This window comes from Ischnura elegans, chromosome 2, assembly GCF_921293095.1.
Source record: "Ischnura elegans chromosome 2, ioIscEleg1.1, whole genome shotgun sequence".
Taxonomy (NCBI): Eukaryota; Metazoa; Arthropoda; class Insecta; order Odonata; family Coenagrionidae; genus Ischnura; species Ischnura elegans.
The window spans coordinates 79,498,787-79,525,972 of NC_060247.1; the positions used below are offsets into that span (position 1 = coordinate 79,498,787).

The 27,186-nt window shown below is 39.7% G+C and overlaps 1 protein-coding gene across 3 annotated transcripts in view; it reads right to left on the reverse strand.

Moving 5' to 3' along the window:
- LOC124154029 (glycogenin-1) overlaps positions 1–25,839 on the reverse strand; it is a 59,254-nt gene extending 33,415 nt beyond the window's left edge. For all 3 annotated transcript variants that reach the window (XM_046527512.1, XM_046527511.1, XM_046527510.1), the window contains exon 1: positions 25,739–25,839. In XM_046527512.1, the coding sequence (XP_046383468.1) occupies positions 25,739–25,745 (7 nt within the window). In that variant the 5' untranslated portion in view covers positions 25,746–25,839. The remainder of the gene's footprint in view (positions 1–25,738) is intronic.
- Positions 25,840–27,186: the final 1,347 nt, after the last annotated feature.

The window sequence follows — 27,186 nt, forward strand, 5'->3', positions numbered from 1 at the left end:
GGCCAACATCACTATTATTACAACCACGGTCTATTTCGAGTCAACGAAAAGAAAAAACCGTCTAATGTGCTTCTTTAGAAGGCAGGGTAACACCCCCGCATCCACGGGCGACAGGATCATTCACAGTGAGATTCCCTCGAGGCAGAAAAAAACCGGCTACCGAGATATGAATACCGTCTCTTACGCTCGAAAGCATTTCGCGAGTTCCTGCTAAGATTTCTAACGAGAATTGGGACAGCGCCCACAGCAAAAGTGAGGGAGCAGCCTCCAAAACGAGTTCGGGTGCCTATAAAAGCAAAAGCATCGCTGCTATTTCGGCTTTGACCGAGATCTTCTTGAACTCATTAGATAAACTCGAAAGCAGATAACTCAACCAGTTAAATACCGCGTCCATTGTACGACGGATCGACAGCTCGCTGCACTTATGATAATCACGCGACGACGTGAAAGTTACCGCGTGCATTCGCAAAAAAAAAACTCGAAAAACATTCTTCCGTGAAAATTTTTATTAAAAATTTATACTTTGGATCACATCCACAATCATTTACGCCAGCATCAACGTTTATCCTCGCGAGCTGTAAGTTTTTATTAAGTGAAAGCTTATAATCCTCCTTTTTGATATTTTAGTTGGCATGGTTGTTTAAACATAAGAACATTGTATATTTATTAGATAAAAAAAGTTTAAAACATTTCAACTGACACTCTTTGGCCGATTTCCGTATCATAAAAATTAAATGAATTCATCCACTAGTTTTTGTGTGAGTTAGGGGGAAAAATCGGATACATATCTGAAACGATGTACGGTTTCATTATTTTATACCGACTGTCAGCATTTTAACGAGAAATGTACGCATAATGAAGAAGGCTTTTATAAGCGATGAAAAACAGTTTTTCATCACAAAAAAATGGTAAAGAGCTGTCACCAGCTTTTAGAGGAAGGTGCATCTCAAATGAGGCTCAAAAGGTAAACGAATATGTAAACAGCTAAATCGTTTGTTGAGAGAAAGTTATGAACAGGTGTAAGCATGCCATCGAGAGAGCGGTAAAAACGAGTCTAGAAAAAAAGTTTGGAGCCGTAACGATACTTTGAGGATTTTATTGTGAGCTACCAATATAGCTTTAGCAATAAATTCGCGAAATCAGAGAGGTATATTTTTATAAGTTATCGAAGTTCAAGTAACGCTCAGATGATTTTGCTCATTTACCACGTGCAACTCGTCAGTTACGACCACAAATGAGCTTAAATACGGACAATCAAAGCAATGACCTTATGAGATTGCCCAAATGGGCTTTACTTGAAACATTAAAATTAAAAGCAACAAATAAGGAGGATTACAAGACAGGGATGGAGAGAGGAGAGAGCTGAGAGAGAAAACGAGGGGAGGGAAGGCCGCTGGCAGAGTATGAAAAGTCTGATGTTGGCGATATGCTCCCAAAAAACCCTCATTCAATAACTACTGATACAATTTTTCGCTCTTTAAATGGCATTTTATTAAAGGAGGATAGCACATAAGTAAATCCATCATAAAATATAACCAACAAATAGTAATTTCCACACTTAAATATGAAGCTCCACTACCGACCACGGTTTCCACACTCAAATCTCATTTTCAAGGTACCTATTATTTTATATTTTATCATGGATGTAACGCATTTCCACCACCTCAAGCCTAAAACGATTTCATACACTAGTTAATTTCTATAGAACATAAAAAGAGAACTCTTCCAGCGCGAAAAATTCTTTGCCGGACACGTGCGGTGGGGGAGATGTGGAGAAATTGTGCACGGTAGGTCCACACGCTTTCAAGTGCCCACACGCAAACCGTCGCAGTCTTGACATTTCCGAATCCCATTCACACCCATCTCGTAGAGGGAGAAGGGGGCGATTATGGACGAGTTAAAACTAAATATTCATCTGTCGCGAGAGGAGCGGGCAAGGTGTGGCAGAGAGATGGAGATGAAGAAGGGGCGAAGAAGGAGGGTCCGAAGGAAAAACCTAAGAATAGTAAGCCGCAATGGGGAAGGGATGGAGAGAGGAGAGATCTGAGAGAGAAAGAGGGGAGGGAAAGACCGCTGGCAGAGTATGAGACGAGGAGTGGGAGCAATGCCGCGAGGGGAGGACATTCGGTGAAGCAGGCAGCAAGGGGGGAAACCCGTGAGCCGCCGTCACCCACCACCAGTCCAAGCCGCACCGCCGCTCTTCGCAAATTAACCTTACGAGTGCCACCGAAATTTGGCGATACAATATAACTCTCTAATAACGATCACGTATGTAACGAAATCCCGCCTATATCGAGGTAGTCCCGATCCCTTGGACTTTCCTGCCATCGCCAATGTTACTTTCCTCGCATATAACGAGTCCGGATGATACGAAATTCCTGCTATTACGAACTATTATTTGTTCCCGAGGGGAATTATTATCTCTTTCATAAAGAAATTACGGCAACCTTCGCGACTTAACCATTCCTTACCTTATATTCAGTTGTTCTTACCATCAACACATAGTTCTACTTTTGAACTTAAAAATCCTTCCCTTAACAGCCATTCGATGGAATGGGTGGGACGATGGTTAAATTTTACGGATCTGTTGCTTAAATAAAAACGATTTATGGAATATTAGCCGCCAATTATTTGATTTATAGCGCAAAATCATTTATTATGGATATAACGAAATTCCGTTTATTACTAAATGTAGCGATGGTCCCCTGGAATTCGTTATAAGGGAGTTTTACTATAATACCAAAAAATGCCAAATGAATTTTAAGAACTTTGAAGCACTTCATGAATAAATATAATATGAAGTTACTGTATTAGACATCAATGTAATGCTTTCATTACTTTATTAAAATTAATTATTTGTTGGTTATCATATTATAATATTGGATAAGGGATAAAACAAAATGAATTAATTTATTACGATTTTAAAACTACGGTCTTCGCTCGGGCCGATGTATCGGGTGGAGCAGAAGACCCATCAATTCCCGAAAATTTACTCAGAACTACCATGGGGGTAATTTTGGGAGGCCACTTGTATCCTGGCCCCCAACTTAAATAGTAAAAAATAAACGTAAGTTGTCCGTAAACAGCATGAAACCTGTGCATTGAAGTACAATGAAAACAAAAACACCAAAAGTTAAAACAAATTTTAGTCTTAAAAGGTACTTAAAATGTTATTGTCATACGTTAATTTACACAAAGGTAGTGAAGGCTGCTCGGGTGTTCCACCGGGTAGTCTTCTTCATGGCTGGAAGCCAACATAGATCTCTAAACTTCGTCCATTCAGCATAAGGACGCATAATCATTATTAAATCTCTACTTTGCTATTCTCAACGTTTTTCTGTAGCGAGAGATCAATTCGCGTCCCAGAGACTGAAGGGCGGTTCGATAATAGCCTACAAGATCACAAATGACCTTCGAAATAACCAAAATAAGATGCCAACATTGCGCAACCCCCAATTTCAATATTACAGCGCAGAGAACGTCGGAAAATAAAATTCTAATCAGCAGAATTTTTTTTAAAGTCCTGATATCACCTCTTCTTAGTGAATACTATCCATAGACGAAATATTATTTCCAATCGACATAAACAACATGTAAACAAACTTTATCGCCGGAATCATCCAATATGGTCCATTAGAGATCACGCAATCTGGGACTGTGCCTATCTTGGTCGCAAGGGCAGAAGTTTAAAATGCTCATGTTTATCATGGGCGGAGTTTTAGGGGGGCAGGGTGAGCCTGCCCCCCCTAACTTAAACCGTAATTTGTCCGAAAAAAGTACGAAATTGAACCTTCAAGTACAATGTAAACAACAACATCAAAAGTTAAAATATATTTTAGTCTTAACATGCTGTCGGTAGAGATTGAAATGAATTGTCCAGGTGAGGGCCCAAGGGACCCCCCCATCAGTTTCACTGAAGGTATTCCACAGCCCCTAAACACCCGGCAGGATTGCTTCCCCCCTCACCAACCTAAAATTCTAAACTCCACCCATGTTGTTCATATTTACAAGATGGTACTCCCTGAAACTACCGGCGTGGACGATGGCGCGCCGCAAAAATCCGCCATCGAATTCTGCAGCCTCACTCTACAGGTCTAAGCGGGAGTCTCGGAGAGGGGAGCGAGGGCGGACGTCCGCGCCACCTCGCCGTGAAAACGAACCCGAGACCGCGAGTGAGTGACACGGTACGCTACGGTCGAGTGCGGGCGTGGCCCCAAACACACCTCCAGACGGCAATTCCCACAAAACCCAGAGACCTCTTAGAGGGTGGTGGGGGGGAGAAACCACCCCGACAACACGCACGGCACCCAGGAGTGAAAAAAAACTCCATGTCGAGGAGGGGTCGTTGGTAGACGAATAAGGACGGGGTCGTTGCAAGTCTTGGGATGAGACCAAACCCCTCGTTACAGTCCCGCGGAGGGGAGGTGCGTGTAACACCGGACGCGGTACAAGGAGGAAGAAGGGGGAGGGTAACAGGCTCCGGCATTAACAGAGCGCGGCAAATAAATAATGTAAAATAAAATGGAGAATGCGGGAGGGAGGAGGAGAAGACGAGTAGCCCCCACAAGGAGATGCAGATGCCGAGTCCTCGGCGGAGTGTGGAGTGCGTAGACAACGCGGAGGACAGGGGAAAGAAAGCATGCAGTCTAGTCTGCCCTTCTTCCCATTGTCAACTCTTTCATTAGCACAGAGAACAGCAGTTGATTCGCTATAGAACTCAGACTCAATCCAGTGGAAATGTTGAGATTTTTTTCACTTCTGATTCCCGAGAATCATTTACGTCACTCCGCGAGTCCCTTTTCTTTCCGGAAAAACGTCGACCGATTATTTCAACCAAGGGAAATGAAAAATCAGTACAGCGGAACCAGAAGTGGTTGCACGGAACGATAAATATCGTATTCTCGTAATGCAAAAGAAAAGAACCTTCCTATAACAATTGATTTTAAAAACCTTGCGGACGGATGACCATCTTAATAAAACGGTAGAGTTTGCCGACCGAAGAAACGTTTATAATTATTTAACCTCGAAAGAAAAGAGCGTTTTTAACATATATTTTTTTAATATTCGTGTCTTTCCTGCTTTCAGCGTAATCGTAACGCTGTCATGTGAATAAAGAAGAAAACTAACGCAAATGTAAACGAATTGATGCCGAAAAGTTATTAGAAATCTTAAAGCACTTCTACCAACCCCGCAAACTGTTTTTCGAAAAATCTGATAAAAATACGCCGCTACTCAATCTTGAATCATTCCCAAAATTTAGATTTTTATATTTGAGGTTTGGCTCTAGGGAAGGATTCTTCTCTTCCGCCCACTGCTAATCTGCTGAATTAATACACACACACCACTGCGCGTGACTGGACCTGGTTTTCTTCGCAGTAGTTTCGCGATGGTATCCTCGGCCAGCATTCTAAAAGAAGATTGCTCTGTTTGTAACAAGCATTTTAAAGGATACCATGGTTGGTAACTCCAAAGGATGATCGAGTATGCGGCCAAATATGTTGTAGATTGAGGTGCCGAGAGCCAAAATATTCTCAGAGCGAACCATTTGATGGGATACAAATTTTTAAAGAAATACGAAGAATAAAATGGGATTTATAACTATGAAATATTCTTCATTTAACTACGACCTGACAGCATTCTAGGAGTATAACTAAACTCAATTAACTGCTGAAGGGGAAAGCCACGGATTTTTTTTTAATCAGTAAATTTCAAAATTCAGCATTAAGGGAGCAATCTTGGAGGTGCATTACTGATGATCCAAAAGAACAAAAAAATTCAATGCAATAATAATAAAACACATCGATTATTTCCTTAGTGAAAATTGAATTTAAAATGTTTAAATATATTTCGAGCCTTTTCTCGAATTCCCAGTGCTGTTACTAATTGAAACCCGCACTCATAGTTATAAATTAAGGATCCCATTGCACTCCACTCCTATTTCTCAACGATTGTCCTTCCCATAGTTTTGTATTGCTCCCCAATTTGGTCCATGTCAGCCCCGACTAACCTAAAATCCCTCGATTGCATCCCCCACTTCTTTGCCAAAATAGTTAGGCATAGAATCCCTCACTTACGCAATATGTCCTCTGATGCTGTATTGTCTTCTCTTTCCTTGTCTAATCTGCACAATCTCAGACTTAAAACGGACTTCAACTTTCTACACAATATCTTAAACTCGACTTTTGACTGCCCTGAACTCCTCTCTCAGTTGAATTTTAGAATACCGACTCGTTCCACCCGCTCGCTCTCCCTACTCCATCTGCCTATTCCCAGAATTTCCCTGACCAAGCGCTCACCTTTATATCGCCTCTCCTCCCTCCTAAATTCGCTCCCTCCTTCCATAGATCCTTTTTACCTGTCACGCAAAAAATTCACCGCACAATCTTTGACCCATATGTCTGCTAATTGAATGTAATACTTCCCTACTGGTTAATTCTTTTTGTTTTTATATTGTTATTGTATTGTGTCTAATTCATGTATGTCATTGTTAAAAGTTTCACTGTAAATTGGCGTCACGGCTGTATGTGAAATTTACTTAAATAAATAAATAAAAAATAAAGTCCCATCCAAGTCAGGAGCCTCCCAAGCGTTCTCCGACACTTTTATTTAATGCAGAGTGCAAACCCCTCATTCGACATATGGGGAAGCGGCAGAGTTTTTCTCCTATTCCTTGGAATTTATTCTGGTCCCGCGGCCCCTAGACGTCAGGTTAATTCCGCCCGAACGACGCAAACGAGGCGAGACCATCTCCCTCTGGGGCGCGGGATTCGGATACGGTGGGCGAACGCCCGAATAGAAAATGCCGCGACCAGCCTTTGGTCGGAAGATGTCACAGCTCGCGGTGAAAGCGTGCGGTGCCTGCTTGATGAGAGCCCCGATGGACCAAGGTGAGATCTCACTTTCATCCGCAGCCTCGGAACGTCCGTCAGTTAGCTCGAGGAATCAACAAGGTCCACTCCTGCATAAGTGAAGCCTCGGTTTCCGCGACAACGCAAGAAATACCAACGACGTGCCAGACTCTCATTGAAAAGAAATTGAAACAAATTTGACTCTACTATCAACAGGTGAAGACCGAGTAATTTAAGGTAGCTTAATTCGCGTCGGTGTATGCGGGTATACAAGTGCGGATAGCAAAATCTGGAGCAAGGCCCAGATATAGTTTAACCAGGAAACATATGCTTAGAACACGTGATTTCGAAAAATTAGAGGAATTCAACGGCACATCCATTACCATTACTAGGTCATATAGTAGTGTAGTGATCGGGTAGGGGTTAAAACGGTTAAAAGCCGTGTTGAAGGTAGGAATGTTGGGTAGGCGGGGAAGGGGGAGGAAGACAATAGTATTTATAGATAGAACGAAAGGGAATAGGCCTTACTAAGAATTCGATACGGAAGTTCAATTTAGGAATGGGGATTTTATAGGGTACACAATAGCTAATGCTACACGTAAACCTGCCTTAATCGCTAGAATAAGATAGATTTACATGTAGCTTTCACAACAAGTATCGCAGCGCAAATCTACACACACAGATGGACGAAAATACGGAAATCGACCAAACTTTTGACCCAAGTTCCTTATCGAAATTTATTTCCAATGTACGAAAAGGTTACACGGAACTCGTACATGTTTTTAAAAGGAAAGTGACCCACTCCGCCAAAAGCAGCACTCATTTCTACGTTTTTAGCTCACAGCAAAGCCAAGATCACTTGCACGTGGAAATTTTGCAGGTAAAGGTCGGTAAAGTCAGTCAAGAGACAACCCTGCCGAATATGTGCCTCGTAATTGGCTGCAGCTTCTTTCCCGAACTTCATTTCTAACACTATTTTAGCGCGTTACGGAATCTGGTTTAGCACTTCACAACAGCAATGCATGAAGACGAAAAAGTCAATGCGTCTTCTTCCTAGCAGAGCCAAATACAACCGCATGGTTTCCAAGGACTTGAACACTGTTAGAAGCAGTAAAATTTAAATCAAGTGTTCAGGATCTAGCAGTACATCATAAAATTAACCGATGATGCCAGTCAATGAATCCGACATTAAGGTGACGTAGGATAACAATACCATTTCAAAAATGAACCGATGCGAAAATTACTTATGTGCTACCTTCTCTGAATAACAAGATAAACCAAGCCAAATACAAAAGCATTTTCGAATGAAAAAGCAAATCGATGAATGGGAAATTTCGCCCATAAACATTCAACTTCAAGTCTTGAGGTTGAGTTGTCACCAATGAGGCATACCTGGAGAGCGAAATCCTGCTTCTCATCGCGTCGTGAAAGACGCAACGGCACAACGGGTCTACTTCTTGCGAAGAAAAAAACTACTTATACTTTCCCACATCCTTGTTACGTTATATGTAGCAAGAAAAAAGTCAACAAGTATACTGATAAATTTTTCAATAATGCATGCCTTTGAAAGGGATGGATATAAATAAGTACAAATTCTAATTTTATAATATCATCGTGCAAAAAAATAAAAAACTTAACGTACACTGAGGTATACCTTCACTAGCTACGCAAAATATCACGCTGAATAACCGATACACTACGACGGATATTATTCAACAAATCTCTATAAGGTCAAGCCCTCCCCTCCACTGATATTTAAATTGAAATTAAAGCGTTAAAGATTACATAATTACACAACGTTTTGTCACTAGAAAGATATTTATCCAAACCAAATTGCAACCGATAGCACATATAAAATGTTCAAATTCTTCCTAAAGTTGTTATTCACCCACGCTAAGTTTTCTGATCGGGTTTTCCCCAGGCTACGAAATTATTCTTGAATTAATACGAATAGAATACAAGGTCGGCTTGGGCAAGGACGCTCGCAGGAAAGCCCGGGAGACGTGTGAAAAACCAGAGCTTCTAGCAAGATAGGCCGGAAGATAAAGGGCCTTGTCGGAATTCTTGTAGAGCTAGCCAAGCCGCTAACACCCACATGCTGACACACACCACCCATGGGAATCCGTGCAGAGAAAACAAGGGAACTTAAAAAAAAAAGCAACAACCAAGTAGGAAAACACTTATAAAACAACTCGAGGAAAACATACTAACAGTAAGTAGCAGTGGGAGTTTTATTTGAAACGCTCGGGATAATGTAATTCCAAGCGAAGAAAAGCAATTCAGCAACATGAAACTACGCTCTTTAAACCGCTCAAAAATTCCTGGAGTATTCCACTTTCCTCGTTCTCGTTTTAAATCATCTCCAGCCGACCAAACATAATCCCGAGGTAAGACTGGAATATTATATTGAGAAGTAAAGACGGAATGCCACATTTAGAGAAGATTCAAATTACGACGCAGAGGGAAGACGCATATGAATGACAATGGAAATTCAACCGTGGGAAGGTTCAGCCAGTTTGTTTCTGCGAATCAGCCAAGACATTCAAACATAAAATTGCTCCAAATTTCCTATTCTTAATGTGATCTCGCCATGGACGGCGACACAGACAAGTTCTTTACTCTTACACGAGAATGTTAAGTTATTCACATGACGAATTTAACTTTTATTTTTCTCGATATTAACCATCACATGCCGACCAAGCGCAACCCAGAGGTAAGCCTACAATATTTTAAAGGAAAGTAAAGACGGAATTCCACATCAAAATTACCAGCTTCTTGATTCGATCACCATGGGAAACACTACAAAGCTATCTCTTCCTCTGGCATCCCCACAAATCTCTGATTTACAAGCTGTAAGAGATAATAATGCTTTCGTGATTTTTATACACAAAACTCTGATGTAAAAATGCAATCTTCTGAAGAAAATTAACGACGGTATCCTACATTAGAAGAAGATTATTACCAATTACTACGCGAAGGGAAGAATGGAACAGAAATTCCATGCGAATATAAATGGATGTGGAGCAATGGATTAGTTCGCCCAATTTGTTTCAGCGAATTAAGGAAAGACATTCTAACATTAGAAAGGCCAATCGATCACTAGTACGGGAAATAAGGAATATTTTGATGCCGCGAAGAAATAGTGCTGAAAGCGTACATTACTTCGATGCAACTTTTGGTCTCCGCCTTAAACTGAGAGAACTACTAACGAGGCAAGACTGTAGTATTATTAGGATTGTAGGATAAGGCGCAGGGAAATTTATCTTTCTTCCCTAAAATCGCGAGCGGTGCCAAAATAGTGTTAAATGACGGCCAACTCAAGAGATTATGTGATTCAGGTGGACCGAATAATGAATGAGTGTTGAAAAAAAATGCTGCTTTCCTCGCTAAAACCTTTTCTTAAAAAATAATGAAGCAGTTGACTTACAATAACTTAAATCAATTATTTTCTCTTTTTAAAAAAAACAAGAAACCATGAAATCACGGATGCATACGGGGATTCAGGGGAGGCGGCAAGGGGGCGCGTTACCCCCCCACCAGACGCTTGAAAAAAATAGACAACATTTTTCATATTGTTGTCATTACGTTTGTTTTGTTTTGTGTATAATAGAACCTCAATAATTTAACAGTGTTCCCACTCGATCTAAATTATAAAATTCGCGGTTTTTTCCAGGTTTTCACGGTCTAAATGTCGTCAAATTCACGGTTTGCAGATAAACCATCTTAGGCAGAAATATTGATCACGTAAAAATCATCGGCCGCACGTCAACTACAAATTTAACAAACACGACAGACCCCGTGAATGCAACCGCAGCGATGAAAGTGCTATCTCTCGTGACGTCACATACCGTTTGCAAAATTCAGCTCCGGCTAAAGACTGTGAGCGGGGAAATGGAGGGACAAGGGTGCCAGAGAAGTTAAGAAGTGTCTGAATTTTCGTAAGCGTTAATGAACACTTTGGTTACCAGTCTTCCGGCTTTGGTACTGGCTTGTACCAAAGCCGGTACGGGTCATCATGGCACACGGACCAATAATTGCGCTTCAAAAGACTATAAATCCGTTGCCATGTCTGTGCGCGACTGACCTTAAAATATGATCGAAATATCCATTTTTCTCCTAATTAGTCAACCGTAGTTCTACGATCGTAAAATCAAGATTGAGAGATTTCTAAGGTTAAACGACGAAATTCACGGCTTTTTCCAGGTTTTTTCGCGGTATGAGAAATTCACGTCTTATTCACGGTTTTAAAGTTTTCAAGGTTGAGCGGGAACCCTGTTTAATTTCATATTAATAACTTTCATGTTAAAATGAATAGAATATTTCGTGCAGTAATTGTTGTATTTTGTTTTTAATCTCAATTATGAAAAAGATTGTTTGCCTGTCAGACCCTTACGCCCCTCAAAAAAACCCTGGATCCGCCCCTGCACGGATGCACCACTCATTCATAACAATTGGCACTTCAGCCACGTAGGACTACATGCAAATACGAAGAGATTTTTCACAATACTTTTCTAATGGCGTGACAGGAAACGATCGATGGGGAAATCATTATCCCTAAAATTTACCCTGAAAAAATCACAACAGCTCGGAAAGAATCACTCCATTCTATCCGCTCAGACTAATGCAATATTTGATAACCAAAATAACCATGTTTTCGAATCACGAAAAAAATCAAGTTTGTGACTGTTGACAGTCAGTATGGAAAAATCTTCTCAGTTTAGTCCTATCAATAGTTATATGTTGGAATGTTTCAGTCTTCTCTTCGAGTCGGACAAATAAAAGGTTCTGGTAAAATGAAATTTCCTGAAAATGATAATCACACGGAAGAAAATTATTTTTGTCTTAGCCATATATTAATCAACGGGCATTCCCGTTGAAAGCGATATTTTCAAATATTCTACCTAAAAAGTCACACTATGAAGCAATAATATATATTCAAGCATAACAAATGAGAATATTCCCATCCGATACATTTTAATTGGTAATTAATATTCTTCTACGATGATTTACCATGGGGAATAATAAAACTCTCAGGATGTTATGTCGCACTCGACCATAGCAAATATCTACACTTTCTGAAGTTTCTGTCAACATCCTCATGCGTGTCATTATACCGGCCCAAAAATACGCGGGCGTGAATATTGGCAAACGCCAGTCTCCGAGAGGGGTCTAGCTACGGCTGACCAACTCGCCGCCACTCGGGTCACACTTGCGTGCGAACAATTTGGACCCCGTCCTTAATGTCACTGGGTCTCATAGTTGGCCCGCGGAAGTTGAATGACAGCGCCAAAGCAGATATTGCGCAAACGCATTTTTTTGTGCCGCATCTACTTTCGCCCGCTGAGAGGAGAAGCCGTCTTCAATTTGTTCGTGCAAGACGAACCTTAATAGGAACATGAAGAGGTACATCCCCCAGACACCCACAACAGAGGAATTCACGCCTTGTTGTTATTTCACTCTCGTTGATTGAGAAAATATGGGATGAGCTGAAGAGTTGACAAATTAAAACTAAATTCACAGGTTCCGAATAAGCGGGAAAAGGAAACTCGTACATGAAATTCCTTAGTCAAAACCGATCGCGGCAGATGACAATAATTATAAGAATGAAGACTAACTAAGTAATGCACGAGAAGGAAAATAGGCATGACAGAAAAAAACTGAGGAAATCACAGCTAAAAATTAGATCACAAATCTACATAAGCGTGTGCACTGTATCGCTGTAGTCGACTTATCTTGGGAGAGCGAGCTTAAATGCAAATTAAAAAATGAAATCCACTAAGAACGCCACAATGAAATGAGAAAAAAATAAACTAGTTTCTAAGCATCATGATACCTCAACATGAAAGGTGCGAGATAAAAGCATTCCGAAGTAACAGTTTCGACTCATCGAACCAATGCCTACTCGTTGGCACCTACCTAGAAGCGCTCATTAAAAACTGACGGACCCGTAAATTTGCTTGATAAGCTCACGATGCTCAATGTCAAGGACCCATTCCAAAGAAAGCTGATCCAAAATAATATACAGCAAACTACACCTGCAGCCTTGAAGTATATATCCTCCTGGAAAGTTTTCAAGTGAACATCACAGATAATGAAAAATACTCCGTTATTTAATTATTAAAAGTGACAACACACCTGCATGAAGATCTTCCACCTATAACTATATTTAGGTCAATTGGTAAGAAATTTGTTTATAAAATCGGAGATAAATGGAATCTGCGTATAAGACAGTCCGGACCATCTCTATCGACATCGGAACTGAAGAACAGGAAAATGTCGATAAAAAGAGGTCTATTTCGTGGGTGGAAGGATTTCATTAATAAATGGAAACTAATTCCAGCGTCCACTATTTCACCTGTGTCAATGCTAACGCCACAATCGTCACACCAGAATCGGTTAGAATTGATTTTTCCACTCTCAAAGTACTGTATTAGGTACATTTCCTTGTAAGCCACACGGACACTTATCTCTATGACTATGGAATGATACAGCAGCCCAAAATAAGCATTCATTTCCCATAAAACTATCGAATAAAAAAATTAAAGCAATATATGACACACATAAGGTAGATAGTTATATTTGCCACTAGAAATTACATCAACTTGAATGAGAAGTGCTGTTTTTTGGCAGCGTAACAACTATGGAATCTACAAAGGAAGGAGTACTTTTATTTTATTTTTCCTTTCGGGGTAAACTGTGGGACTAAATAATATTTTAACATTTTCGTTCATTACCAAAAAAGAAGAGTTATAAAAATACGCCAAAGCCATTTTATTTATTTGCATAAATTTTTGCAACTTATTGTGGAAGATGAATGGTGAAGACGTAGTAGTTCTCCCTAGGCTGAGTTACAAAGTTCACGAAGTTGACAACTCGGCTAATTTTATTATGCGCGGAGTCATTTATTGTACCGCACTGTGTACATTTTGGAAAATTAGAAAAAAAATAAATAAATAAGGATTTAGAATAACATTTTATTTTTAAAAAAGCATCATTAATTATTTTAGCATTATCACAAGCCCAGATATAAATTTGCGAAGTACAGCGGCACATCACTTCGACGCCGACAGTAGGAAAAGGGTATCAGGCAACGTTAATTGGCCAAAATGGTACGAGCGAAATAGCCAATATAATTTTAGCTGGGGTATTCCGACTCTGGTTTGATCAACAGTGAAAATGTTTTCCCCCGACCTCGGTCGGTCTTTCCATTCATCTTCCCACGAAGAAAAAAAGACGAATTGGCACCAGTTTAAAGAGAAGCAAGGAGTAGACGAATTGCGAGCTCCCCAAACTTCACTAGCTCAGAATTAGCATTTTTTCTGCAACCGAGGACTCGAAATCGATTATCAGGTAAACAGAATTATTCCCCTGAGCGACAAAAATCACAAAGACAACGAATAAACTATGTGGAAGAAAATATATTTTCTTAAAATATGATATTTACTATTATCCAACCCCAAGAGAATCAGAAATATGTAGCACAAAATACCAAGTTATTCAATTGGAAAATATCACTACACAATCAACTTCTCGCAAACGTCTCGCTATGGAACTTTCTCGGCTATTTGTCCGACTTCACAACCCCATTGCAACCAAAGTTTTTCAAAATCTTTATTTTGAATAAAACTTAGTAATTACACATTTTTAATATTACTATCATATTTTAAATCATCAATCGAATAAAATTAATAACGAAAAATGTTTAATTAAATACAACGATACACTACAATACTTTTAAACCATGTAAACACCTACTCTACATAACACAAGCTGCTAAATTGCAACCAAATTTCTGCCGACTTCTTAAATCCGACTTTCCCCAGCTTTATCTTAAATATTGAATACCATCATCAACTCAGGCATTACCTGTAACCCGCACCGAGATACTAATAATCTTCGCTAATCGTTTCCACTAGATACTAATGCTATTCTTCAAGGATATAAATGATGACAATTCGCAGCTCTATTATCTCGCTCCTCATCCTAATTTATGATGAGAGCATTGAACCATACAGCGCCGATTTTTGTGTGTTAATATAAGGGTAGATAATTCTATCCGCTTTCATGCACTTTTGTCTTCAATGCCATGCCGTTTCGTCTCATTCTTCGGGGGGGGGACACCAAAAAGAGGGGATAACAGCCACAGATAATTTTAGAGGGGAAAACGATAGCGAAGCTCGCGGGACGTCCCGGGAGGAAATGGGGCGCGAAGGATGGGGTGGCAGGAAACAAGAGAAGGTGGCGCCCGCCGGTGAGGGCAGGGGTTAAGGCGCCAGACCCTCACGACGCTCGCCGTGACGGGTGTCTCCACGGTGTGCTGCGCGCACGGTCGCCTCAAAATCCCCCACTCCCATTGACAAAGATGAGGGGGGAGGATGAGGAGCAGGCGGAGGACGCCCGGCAGCCACCTAGAGGCCGATAAACGCGAGGAGCCGACAACCGCGACGGGGGAGGACGGGAGCAGACGGACCGGGGGGGAGGGCCCTCACTATGAGTGGGAGGAAGAGTAGTAGAACACCCTCTGATGGAACGGTATGCCCCGAACGTGAGCTGGGACCCCATTCATGTTCTTGCAGTGCAGTACTTCGAATGACTAAGGGCCTCCATTGAGGAAGGTGCATCCAGGGCGTCAAGGCCGATTCGCCCTGAAAAGTACCGCCGTCGGAGAATGAGTCCGTCTGTCGGGGGATGAGTCTATCGGCGGATGAGTCTGCCGTGCTAAGAATCTGCCGGGCTGAGAATCTGTCGGGGTATGAGTTTCTCTGGGGATGATTCTGTCGGGGTGCGTCTGCCGGCGGTTGAGACAAGGTCCCCTTGAAACGGATCCATGCTCCCCATTCTTGGGACTCATTTCAGTCACTTATACCACCAATATTTCGCTATTTCACGCTTTTTGGAGATTTAATTCTAGAGAAATGGTCGTTACGGGTCGGAAGATTAAAACTGATTCATTCATTAACAACGATTAGAGCCACAAGATGCATTATAAGAGACTTTTTTTCAGAATATCGTTAAATTTACTAGCTCGAATTCACCGCTCCTTATAAGATTTGACACGATCTTAAAATTGTTGGTACCCAGAAGAATTTAAAAATGCTCATCTGCTGAATTAAATGTACTTCAGTTGCATTTTGACAGGATAATTTATTTATACTTCACAGATTGGCGATAAAAACATTGAGCATTCATCGCGATGTGTTCTGGGAATTTTAACTGAAAATCCGCATTCAATAAAAGCTTTTACGTGATACCAGCCTAGGAATAGGAACATGTTTTTATTAAATTGGAATACAAAGGTTTACGTAATATTATAGTATATCCTAATAGTATAATCTTAAGTGTACCCCATTTTTGATTTTCAAAATTAATTTTGCCATATTGTTAAGAAAATTTTTTTTTAATTGCTCATTTACGGGGAGCTTTCAAAAATTCGCCACGGAAAATAAGAGAACGACTAAGAATACTCGCCTTATGACTAACCAGACGTCGGCACATCCTCCGTCAAGGCCGATTCGCCCTGAAAAATGTCGCCGGCGTCGGAGGTGCATCCGCCGGCGGTATAGCGGCGTCGCGCAAGTCCACGCGGAACGGATTCCCGTCGCGGCCTCGTCTAGCGAACAGCGAGTAACTCTCTTGCCATCCTCCCCCTCTCCGCCCCATTCACTCCCAGGTGTGGCAAGGACGATCCGAGATTCCTGGAAGCCACCTCCCTCATCTCCCTTGGAATCCTTTCGGAATTCCGACAGTTCGGCGGCACTTTGCCTTACTAGATGTTACACATGATGAATGTACCAGCCTCATACCGTTCTCTACAACCCATGCTGGCGGCAATTCGCTTCAGCCAAATTTACACACAGAACGTGTTTTATAGTGCCCGTAGCAATGATGAATTCTAGCCATCAATTATTAAGGACATAGTACGGGCGAAGTTTTGAGAGAAGGGGTATTCAATAGCACCTAAGTGTTCCTGGAAAATTTGTTTAAATTAGCCTCTAAAAGCAGCACTTAAAAGTACTAAATGAGCCTAAAATGTATTCAAACATTTGTTTTTTTGTTTCCATAGTACTTGAATTTATAGATTTCGTACTTTTTCGGACAAACTACCGTTTTAGTTGGGGGGCGGGCTCCCGCTGCCCCCTCCACACCTCAGCCCATGAATGTAGGTTCGAGAAACTACACTATATTATTTTAGTTAAAATTTTAAAATATAGATACTCTTACATCTTGACTTCATCGAATAAAGGTCACGAAGTATATGCTATTATTTCCGAAAAATGCATTTGAAAATACCTATTAATATACAGGCTTTTATGGCGATACTAAGTTAATGAAAGGAAAATGTTGATGAAAATCCTTTGTTATAAATATCATCTTAAAAAAACTAATAAAAGGTTCGTTTTACCATGATAATAATGATAAAAATAAAATACAAGCACGCAACCATACAATTTTTTTAGTCATTAGCAAGTGGGTATGTCAAATTACGATAGTCGCATGTAAATGACGAAATGGTCGGATGAAATGGCTGGAAACACCATCAACTTAAAATAAGTAACCAACATTCTGTGCACTCTAATTACGATTTTTAACCTCAACGGATTTCGCCTATTATGACAAAACGTTTTTCATAAACATACGCATTTTTTCCACCGCGTAAGCCTTTCACACGGTATTGACTACTCACTCCGTGAGGCAAAACTGCCATAGGTTAGGAAACAAATAGCAAACATTACATATTATTCCCAACGGTTATATAATCGTATTTCTACAATGGCCACTACGATCTAGATCCCGTGTGAAGTAGTAAATACTATGCACAATAATATAAAAATATGTAAGGCTGTCCGCGGCGACGCGTGAGTTTGAAGCGTCCCTTTGACGAAAGGTAATTAGTTTAATCTTCGACAAAAAATTCCAAAGCGTCGTACCATTACGCTACTACGTCATATGTATTTTAGTAAATCCTAATTAGTTTATTAATTATATTATTGGCGCATTCGGAAATGCCCGCACACCTCACCATCGCTAAGGTAGGAAAATAAGTTTTGGAAATAGATACATTGTTAAGAAATGGCTGATACAGAAGAAAAAAGTACATCCATATCAAGATAAATATTAATGCGCCATCCGATAAAAGTGATCGACCTCATTTTTTACTTACTATAGGAAAATCAATGCAACATTTGATTCATAAATTGCATTTCCGTCATTGGCAAGGCGCGTAACTGATATTAGGGTGAAAAGCAACCCAAGTATTCTCTAAAAGTAAAGAACGAATTCAGAAAATTATCACTGACTTCTATGTGATTGGATGTAGGGGGTTGGAAAAGATCTCGAATTCATTTTTTAGAATTTTAATTGGGGATTTCTTCAATGCTTAAGCTGGAGGAATAATTTCAACGATTTAATTTCAATATTTTCAATTTCAGTGATTTTAATTGTTTATAGAATTGTAGTGACTTTCTATCTGTAGGAGGCAATCTTACACAAAAATATATAGGCTCTAGCACAAAATTCGAGAAGGGTAAGTAAATTTTCAGGACTTATTACAAGTACCTGGTAATAATCATTAGGGTAGGATTTCGAGTCATACTGGCGAGTGCTCATGATGTTGTCTCGGGTACTCAACAGGGTGGGATTACTGAAAATAACAGAGGTTTCGAAGAGGTAGCCTTATCTTATCCAGGGTGAATTTCGAAGACTGTCTACGTCAACGGAACATCATTGTGATTCAGCGTTCATCAACCGGTGCGAAATCCAAACCCCTGCGGAAGTTCTCGTTAATGAATATGCGTAATAGGTTTTTTTCTTATTTTCAAACGAAATTACAATTAAATCAGCCTATTTCTTGCCACACGCGGTATATTAAACACTTGAATTGATTTGAGGTAGAGAGTATAAAACACTTTCACAAATCCTTGAAAATAGTCCCCACATCGATCATACACAATAACATTACTCCAAAAATAGCTGAAACGAAATTTAACATTGAGGGATTACATGCTTCACTGAAATATTCCCAATAATCACCGCAATTCCTCTTCACTATTAGTCTTATATCATTGGCTATTGACTTAAAGGTAGCAAATACCGTTTTAAATTCAGCGAGATGAATCAATCATGGGGCTGATATATTATTTTGGCTTCTACGGCGACCACAGCCATGTCCGATTTTAAAAATGTAATAAACATCGAAATGGAGCAGGCATGGGATCATCTTTCAGGAATTTTTCACACCAAGCTCAACAATGATGCACAATATTAATTTCGAGACAATTATAATATTCTTCCGATATACCTTCCCAGTTTTTCTTCTCAAAACTCCGTAATATACATATAAAATTAAAAATTATAGATTTTCAATGATAAAACAGTATCTTTTTTTGTTATCATCCATTTAGTCAAATTTATTCATCCACCCTGAAGATGATGGACGTTGAAACGATGGAGATATACAACGATTTAAACCATTGAAAATCCACAGAAGACTTCACGTAAATTATCCTTTCTTCGGAAATATTCCCTTCTGATCTAACAGAAATATGGTAGTTTCTACTTAAAAGCCAAAAATATTTTTAAAAATATCTTTTTCCTAGACGAGAAATTGCTGGCATGAAGAATAAGTTGCGAGACAAAAAACCTCTCAAGAGAAATGCATCCCGTACCATGAGACCGCGGAGGTTTCATGAAAAATTTCGACCCACTACGATACGTTATCTCCACCGAGACGCCGTGAACCCCTGACCCACTCACCCCCGTTCCAAGTCACCATTGATGCATACTCGTCCGATACGCTCGTAAGGGAAAAAGATCACCTACGAATACAATCAAAGGCGGAACTCTCTGCCTCATAGTCATAGTTATAATCACTGCTTAATGACACTTGAAATCCGTAAAATCTAAAATAAGCGAATATTGGCACTGCAAAATCAATATTTTTTGTACTCTTTTGGTTTTATGGCTTATATCGCTCACAGTGAAGGTATATTATTAACCACTTCGCGAACATAAAGGCAAAAAACGGTTCTTACTTGATATAACGTGGAAATATGGCAAAGAGTAAAAAAATGGCAGATTCTCTCGCACACTCTCTCTCTCAATCGATTCAATACTTCACTATTATTATTCTAATTCATCAAATCCGTAAAAATAAAGAATAAACAGTCCTACCCAGCCATATATAACTGATCATTTAATGTTTAAATAGCAATAACACGACCAGGAAAAATTATTCTTGATTAAAATCGAAATTATCGAGTTCATAGGAAATATATTCCGTCTCATCATCATTTGGTACCTCACAAATTCGCTGACAAGACTTAACAGGCTCTTCTCTAATTAAATCTACCGTAAGACTACCTAAACCATGAATCAATCAACCTTACGTCCCCGTTAAGCGTCTTGTATGCGCCTCCCCTCGTCTCGTTAGGGATTCTTGATCTCTTGTTTCCTCTACTGCTTGCCAAACATTCTCCTGTACATCACCCACTTCAACATGCCATTCGCATACTTGAGGCCTCCATCTTTTTTACTACCACGTCACAATTTCTTGTGTACGTAACTATAGCACTCTCTAGTCTTCAACTCCTCGTTGCCATGCACACCTAGCCTATCCTGAAGATACCCACCGGGAAAAAAACGGGCTCCTTCCGCCTAGGCTGGGTACCCGAACAACTGCAACACCGAAAATTACTTTATTCTGTCCAGACTCAGCAAAAATACTTTGAAATCATCACGTGACCCAATAGGTGTTCTCATTTTAAACCCGATATTATCTAAATTAACTACGCATTCTTTATAGAATCACTGTAAAAATATTAATATGATCACGGTCGTATTGTATAGAAAATACAGGATACTGGGTTTATAATCATTTACAGCTTTATGTCGAATGAATTACACCGTCATTATTTCCGTAGCTAAACTTTGATCGCAGTTCATTGGACAGCCGAAAAGGCTTGGATGCGGCAGAAAAACATCCTTCAGGATTATGCTGAAGAGATGAAATTTAAATTACGTCTCAATCTCTAATAATGACGGACAGCTGGAAAATAATACATTTCACGAGGAAAAACAATCCTACTCAAAACGTACATCGTCTACCACGGCGTCAACCGCCTTGTGGTGAATTAAATTCATTACATCAACGACATCCCCACATAAAATCAAACATTGACCGATGTGAAGACTAACGCAGCAATGTTTAAGTAACCTGAAGTGACAGACGGAAATTTTACGTCACAGCTATCACCTATTGAACCCAGTGGGTTCCTAAAACTACAAAGTCTCCCACCATAAAAATCCCCTTAACTGCTGGAAGAGCGCATGAGATAATTTGAACGCATGATAACACAAAAGCAAACACGAATTTGACTGGGCGATGCCCATAAATTGCGAAAGCGAAGACCCAGGACTTAATTGTGTAAATGATTCAATGTATCGCTGAATATAAAATAGATACAGAAAAAATGATAAACGAGGGGTAAATAGATCAGTGCAGTGGGATTTCGGAGTACTACGAAGAATCGAAGGGGTTAATTTGGGTAAATCGTTGGAGACAATGAATACAACGACCAAAGAGGATGTGAAGGGGAGAGCCACAAGTGGAGTGAAGAGGCATCATGCTATTCAAGAAAAAAGGACACGGAAACTCATGTATTTAAAGGAAACAAGATCTTAGACCATGCACTCAACGCCCCACACCGAAGGGTCTTCAAGACAGATTGTCGCAACTTTTGAGGGCGTAGATTCAAGGGAAGAGGTCAGAGTGTTTAAGCACCCTATGGAAATGAAGCAATATTGGTGAAAATTAGAAATAAAAGAATAAAGTGTACGTAGAACGTTCTCTTTCCCACATATAAACGTGCATTTTTTCATACGTTTATGCACATGCAAGGCGTATCACAAGGTTATTACATTTCTGCGAAATGTATTATAGGATTATAAGTGGTTTAATGAGTGGAACGTTCGGCCAACAACCGAGGCTTCTATCAATCAAAAGAATCAATTGCGAGTATCGACAATAATTTCTTAAAGTTCGGCTTCTTCGCCAGGTGCAAGTATCGATTCCAAATTGCAGAGTATCATCACCACATCTGACGTGGGAATGCAAGATTTATTCAACAGCATACTACTCTAAGGAAAGCGCTGGATCGATCTATCGTGTCACTCTGGATCGAGGGTGCTGCGACACCTCTCATTACTAAAGTAACAAGAGGAAGCATCGTAATTTTGTCGGGCGATCTATTGGGGATAGCACGCTTAGTGAGAGAGCTAATGAACTGCTTAATTCTGAGAATCGTCATCAAAAGATTACGTGAGGCTTGGACTTCTAAAATTCATCTGGACCTGTAGGTAATCATTTTTGAACCTATTTCGAATACCTGGCACGTAAGACGTAAAACGGATGGCGTAAGCCGTGAGAAATTGCTTACAACCAATAGGAGACAAAGCTGCGACACCAAAATTCAAAATCATAAACAATTAAGACGAAGTATCATGTCTCGTGATCGAGATTTGTATTTACACTGCGTTTTTTCGCATGATGCAGAATTTTCCATAACTCTAGGTGACTTTTTTACGCTCTCTGAGACTCTATAATGCAGAAGCTCCGGAAGGGAATTAATGAAGGCAAAAGAAGGTATGAAATTTTGAGAGCTAAATTCCGCATTTACAAGATCATAAATGGAAACCATACGGTTGAACAAGTTCGGCGTCATAATAATTTAGAGACCGAGAGCTGGAATTCTGACAACGGGAGAGAAATCTCAGCAGAAACCGGATCCGATTTCTGGCTTTGTACACACAGCATCTCAAGTACAGCACTCAGTATATCCAATAGAATTTAACCTGAGGACCATCAGGTACCTTTCGCTTGGAGTACCTATGCGAGTGAAGAGGTGGGGTCTCCCTAAAATTTTCCTTTTCGCCTCGAATCGTTACCTGTTCTAAAGGGTTAATTAGTAGGAACGATATAGGTTCACGCCATTTTTTATTATGTCGGATGTTATTTATTACTGTGTTATTATGGGTGAACACCTTTAAAAAAGCGAACATAGTGATAGACTTCAATGGCATACCTAACATTGGCATATTTTTTTCGCCACGATGTAAATTAGGCCTCACACATTTTTTTCAGTTTTGCGACCATCAAAAATGAAAACTTAATATCTATAAATAAAAATTGACGGACACCGATCTTCATCGATATTCCATCAAGCACATTGATGATGCCCTCGTGCGTGCAATCCAAACTAGTGTAAAAGAAAGATTTCCAAGCACTTCGACAACATAAGATGGACTAGTTCCTCTGAATGACCAATATCAAGTAAGAGATTGAACGCACTATTCGATGAGATTTTAAAGTGGGGAGAATCCATAGACTTAAAAATTACTGAAGTTTGCAAAAGACTGATTGTAATATTTAGATGCGACGCCGCCTCAAAAATTGTTCGGAAGTGAAACGCTCTTAAATATTAATGTCCTCTGACGAAGAGGCGCACAATAGTGGGCGTAACCAAAGTCAGACGTAAGGCGGACCACGCAGTGGGGAGAACAACTAAATCCAGGGAGTAGGATATGCGAGGGAGCACCCAGCAGGGATTATAAAAACGGAAAATTATTCCACAGATAGGCGAGAAAAACTATATGAATACTTCGCAAAGGACGAAATATCTAACTAATTCCTAAACTGTAATTGCGGCCGAGTTAAAACAACTTTCTAGTCTGGAGTTAAAACCCTAGGATTAAAGAGCGGAAATTTAAAATGAGTTTTGAATGTTTTCACCGCTAATTTTATATTTGCATAAAATGAAACACTTTTCAAAATAAATATTTCGCTTCATAGCTTGGTACCCAGGAGTTGACAGCTTTAGACAATACTGAATAGAGTAACAATGCCTTTTTATGCGAACGAAAATTTGGGATTAAATTTAAAAAAAGATTCAGACTAAAAGGCAACCTTCAAGTTCCGACCTGGAAATGGGTTGCAAATAAATCAAGGCTGTATGTCTGTTAGAAATTTCACTAAGGGATAGGCATTAACAAACTAGCAAAGTACTTCAGGTCCAACACCATTGGAGGCAACTGCACCTTATTTAAAATACTTCAGAATTTATATTCTATTGCCACTGACAATGAGAGGGTTGGTTAACGCCTTGGTTAAGACGGAGCTCGCACAAAATCAATTTAAACACATAATTGATACATCTTAAACGATCGCGACAGTTAAGGAAAGATAATACTTAGCGCCATAGGGGATTGCACCAAAAGGCGCCTACTTTGAAATTAATAGTTTGAGTGGCTTTACTCATTATAAAATCACATAGATGGAAGACAACAATCAAAGTAGTATTTACAACGCTCCTAATCGATTCACAAGTTATACTTTGAGATCATATATTTCTACGAAAAACGATAGTATAGGCATAGGATGAACGGGTAGCAACAAAAAAACAAACTTTCAACTTTTTTCATTGAATATAAATAATTAACACGTTCAAAATAGGTGATGGATGGTATTCCCTTTTAAGCTCAAAATGTAGTTGCATTACACTACGAATCAATGGAGCTATGTAAATAGACACACGGAAATTTCCGATAACCAAATGTTAAATAGACAACTATTGATTCTTACACTCGTCCTTTTTTGGAAATCGTGCGCGTTGTTCAATATTTGATCGAGGGAATGCCGTGTAGTCCCATGTAAATTACGGCGTTTCCTTGCGAAAAGCATCTTCGAATTCGCTTTAGGATAGGCGCGTACCTTAAATCACATAATTGCCCGGCGCTAATAAAAAGGTATGGTAGCCTGCTCACACGTCTAAATTCTCATTGACGAAAATATTCACCATAATACAACCGACTACCGAAGGGATTATTTGGATGAGTAGGAAAAGTGTGCCAGTCCAAGTTTTTAAAATTGAGAATACCGCTTGCCGCGATATTAACCCAAGATAATTTTGGCAGTCGACCGTATGCTATTTTTAAAAGAAATGGCGGTGACTCCTCGGTTATCTGGAAAAGTAACACCCAATAGTCTGGGTACACCTAAGTAAAAACCGAATACCATTCCCTCATATCCATATGTATACCCTTCGCAATAACTATAACTAACAAGAAAACGTATAGTAATTTACATGGGAGTACACGGCATTTTCTCGATCATATATTGAACAGCACGCAAGATTTCCAAAAATAAAATAAAAAAGGCCCACTCGTCCCAAGGACAAGTTTCCAATGAAGGCCAACGATGTCACGAGGTCATTCAAACATTCCGTCTTCAATGAATAAGGCCGCTGTCGTATTCAGTGCTCCCCGCCCAAGAAGTCATCCCGGCAACAATATAAATTGAACACTATCAAATGGAACATATTACCTGATTGTATAATGGGGCAATCTAATGTGATTTGTAAACAAAATTATGAGATTTAATGCCACTGTGTAGAATTTAAAACAACATTCGCTTCGCAGCAATTCATACAACTGCAATCAGCCAGAGATGAAACGGAGTAAATACACAGTGTCATTCATTTCTAAGTCTCCTCACGAATACTACCAAAAATTTAGAACACCTAGTTAGTGCGAACTATCACGAACAGTAACACAACATTCGTGCTCCGATGAAGGTGCACTGCATCCTTGATCGGGATAATGCAAGGGTAACCTAAATGAAGTAACATGAATGCACCTAATAGAGGAAACCGGCGTAAAAACTTTAACTACTTAACATCACTGCCTATAAAATTGGTGAACTCAATGCGTAAAAATCAATAACAATTACCCTGGTTAAAGTTTAACTTGACTTAAAGTGCCGACAGAAAATGAATAACACATCTAATTCCATCTATTAAACTACATATAATAAGATATATGTGAAATATTTCACTCACCACTCATGGTAAATAAGTTAGCAGGAGACACTGGTCCTTAGTACACCTCATACACTGCTAGTTTGCACTGGAAGTACCTTTCGTTGGAGGAGGAATTAAAAGCTTCGAAGCGAGCAGCGCGAGCAGCACTGGTCCATGAAATGTAAACAAAAGAACGACGAAAGTCATCAAATATGGCGCCGTCTTTAACGTGGGCATATAGGAATCTACAAAGCAAGCACCTTTCAAATCGGAGTTAGAAAGGCTCTCATTCCGTTTATAAGTCAAAGAGATTGATTTACTTACTCCAATAAGACTATTCAGATATTATGGTATGTATAAATAGAAGTTATAAACCAAAAATCACTTCATTTCAATTACACTTAAGTCAAAATAGTGGCGAGTGAAGCATAGCATTCCTCCTGAGTAAATGTAAGCCTAATATTCAATTACTGAAATTATATAATTCAAATTTACACGTCTCTTGCAATATGAAGTTAACTTTTATCGTTGAAAATATTTGCCAAATGACACTTATGTAAGACTGTAATTATGACTTTAGCCTAAAAGGCTTTACACAATAATAGATTTGCTTTATCAACTCCTAAATGACAAAATTCATCACCAACACTGCGACTTAAGTATTACTTTCTAAAAAAATGTGTTCCATTGAGAGTGAATCTCTTAAAAGCAAAAGATGTTGGACTTGGTAATTTTGGTGAGCAATAACGAAGTTTCATGCATCAATCTATTGTTGTAACAACACTATGATAAATAAACTTGATGATTGACCGTGGGTATTGTACAGACTTGAATAACAAGCAATGCTGGTGACACCCATGACATTTACAAGATTGGCCTGCTGGACTTATATTTGCCCAACAACACACGTAGCAGAATTTACTGCCATTGGAAATTTACTATTGCCTCTGTTCAAACATTAGTGCATTGATGTAAGCTAGTGTTAAAACATGACTTAAGTGAAAAGAGGAGAGGAGTAGTCGAGCAGTAACCAGCAGTGTAACAGCACGTGGTATCTTCGACATATCAACAAAAGGGTTAAGTTCCTCAGCTTTTCGCAACAAATAACTCAAGATGTAGGAGCGATTCCCACACCTAAATGAATTGTTGTACAAGAAGATTTCCAACTCTTACCCGTCGACGTTTTCCCTTCCTTTTCTCCCTGCTTCTATGCCAGGTCCTCTCCACTTGGGGCGATACTCAGAGAGGATCTCCACAGGACTGCAGCAGAGGAAGAAAATATGAAAATATACGCTCTACCATAAATAAAGCTCAAACTTCTTTCACATTTGGGACTTGAAGACATGTATTTGCATACATGACGCTCCCTTTACTCCTCTTCAGGCATACAAAAATTATTAAGCAATTAAACATGTATTATTGATCAAATTTGGAGGGTCATGGCCCCCGTGACCCCCCCTCTAAATATCCCCCTGCACAGAAAAAGA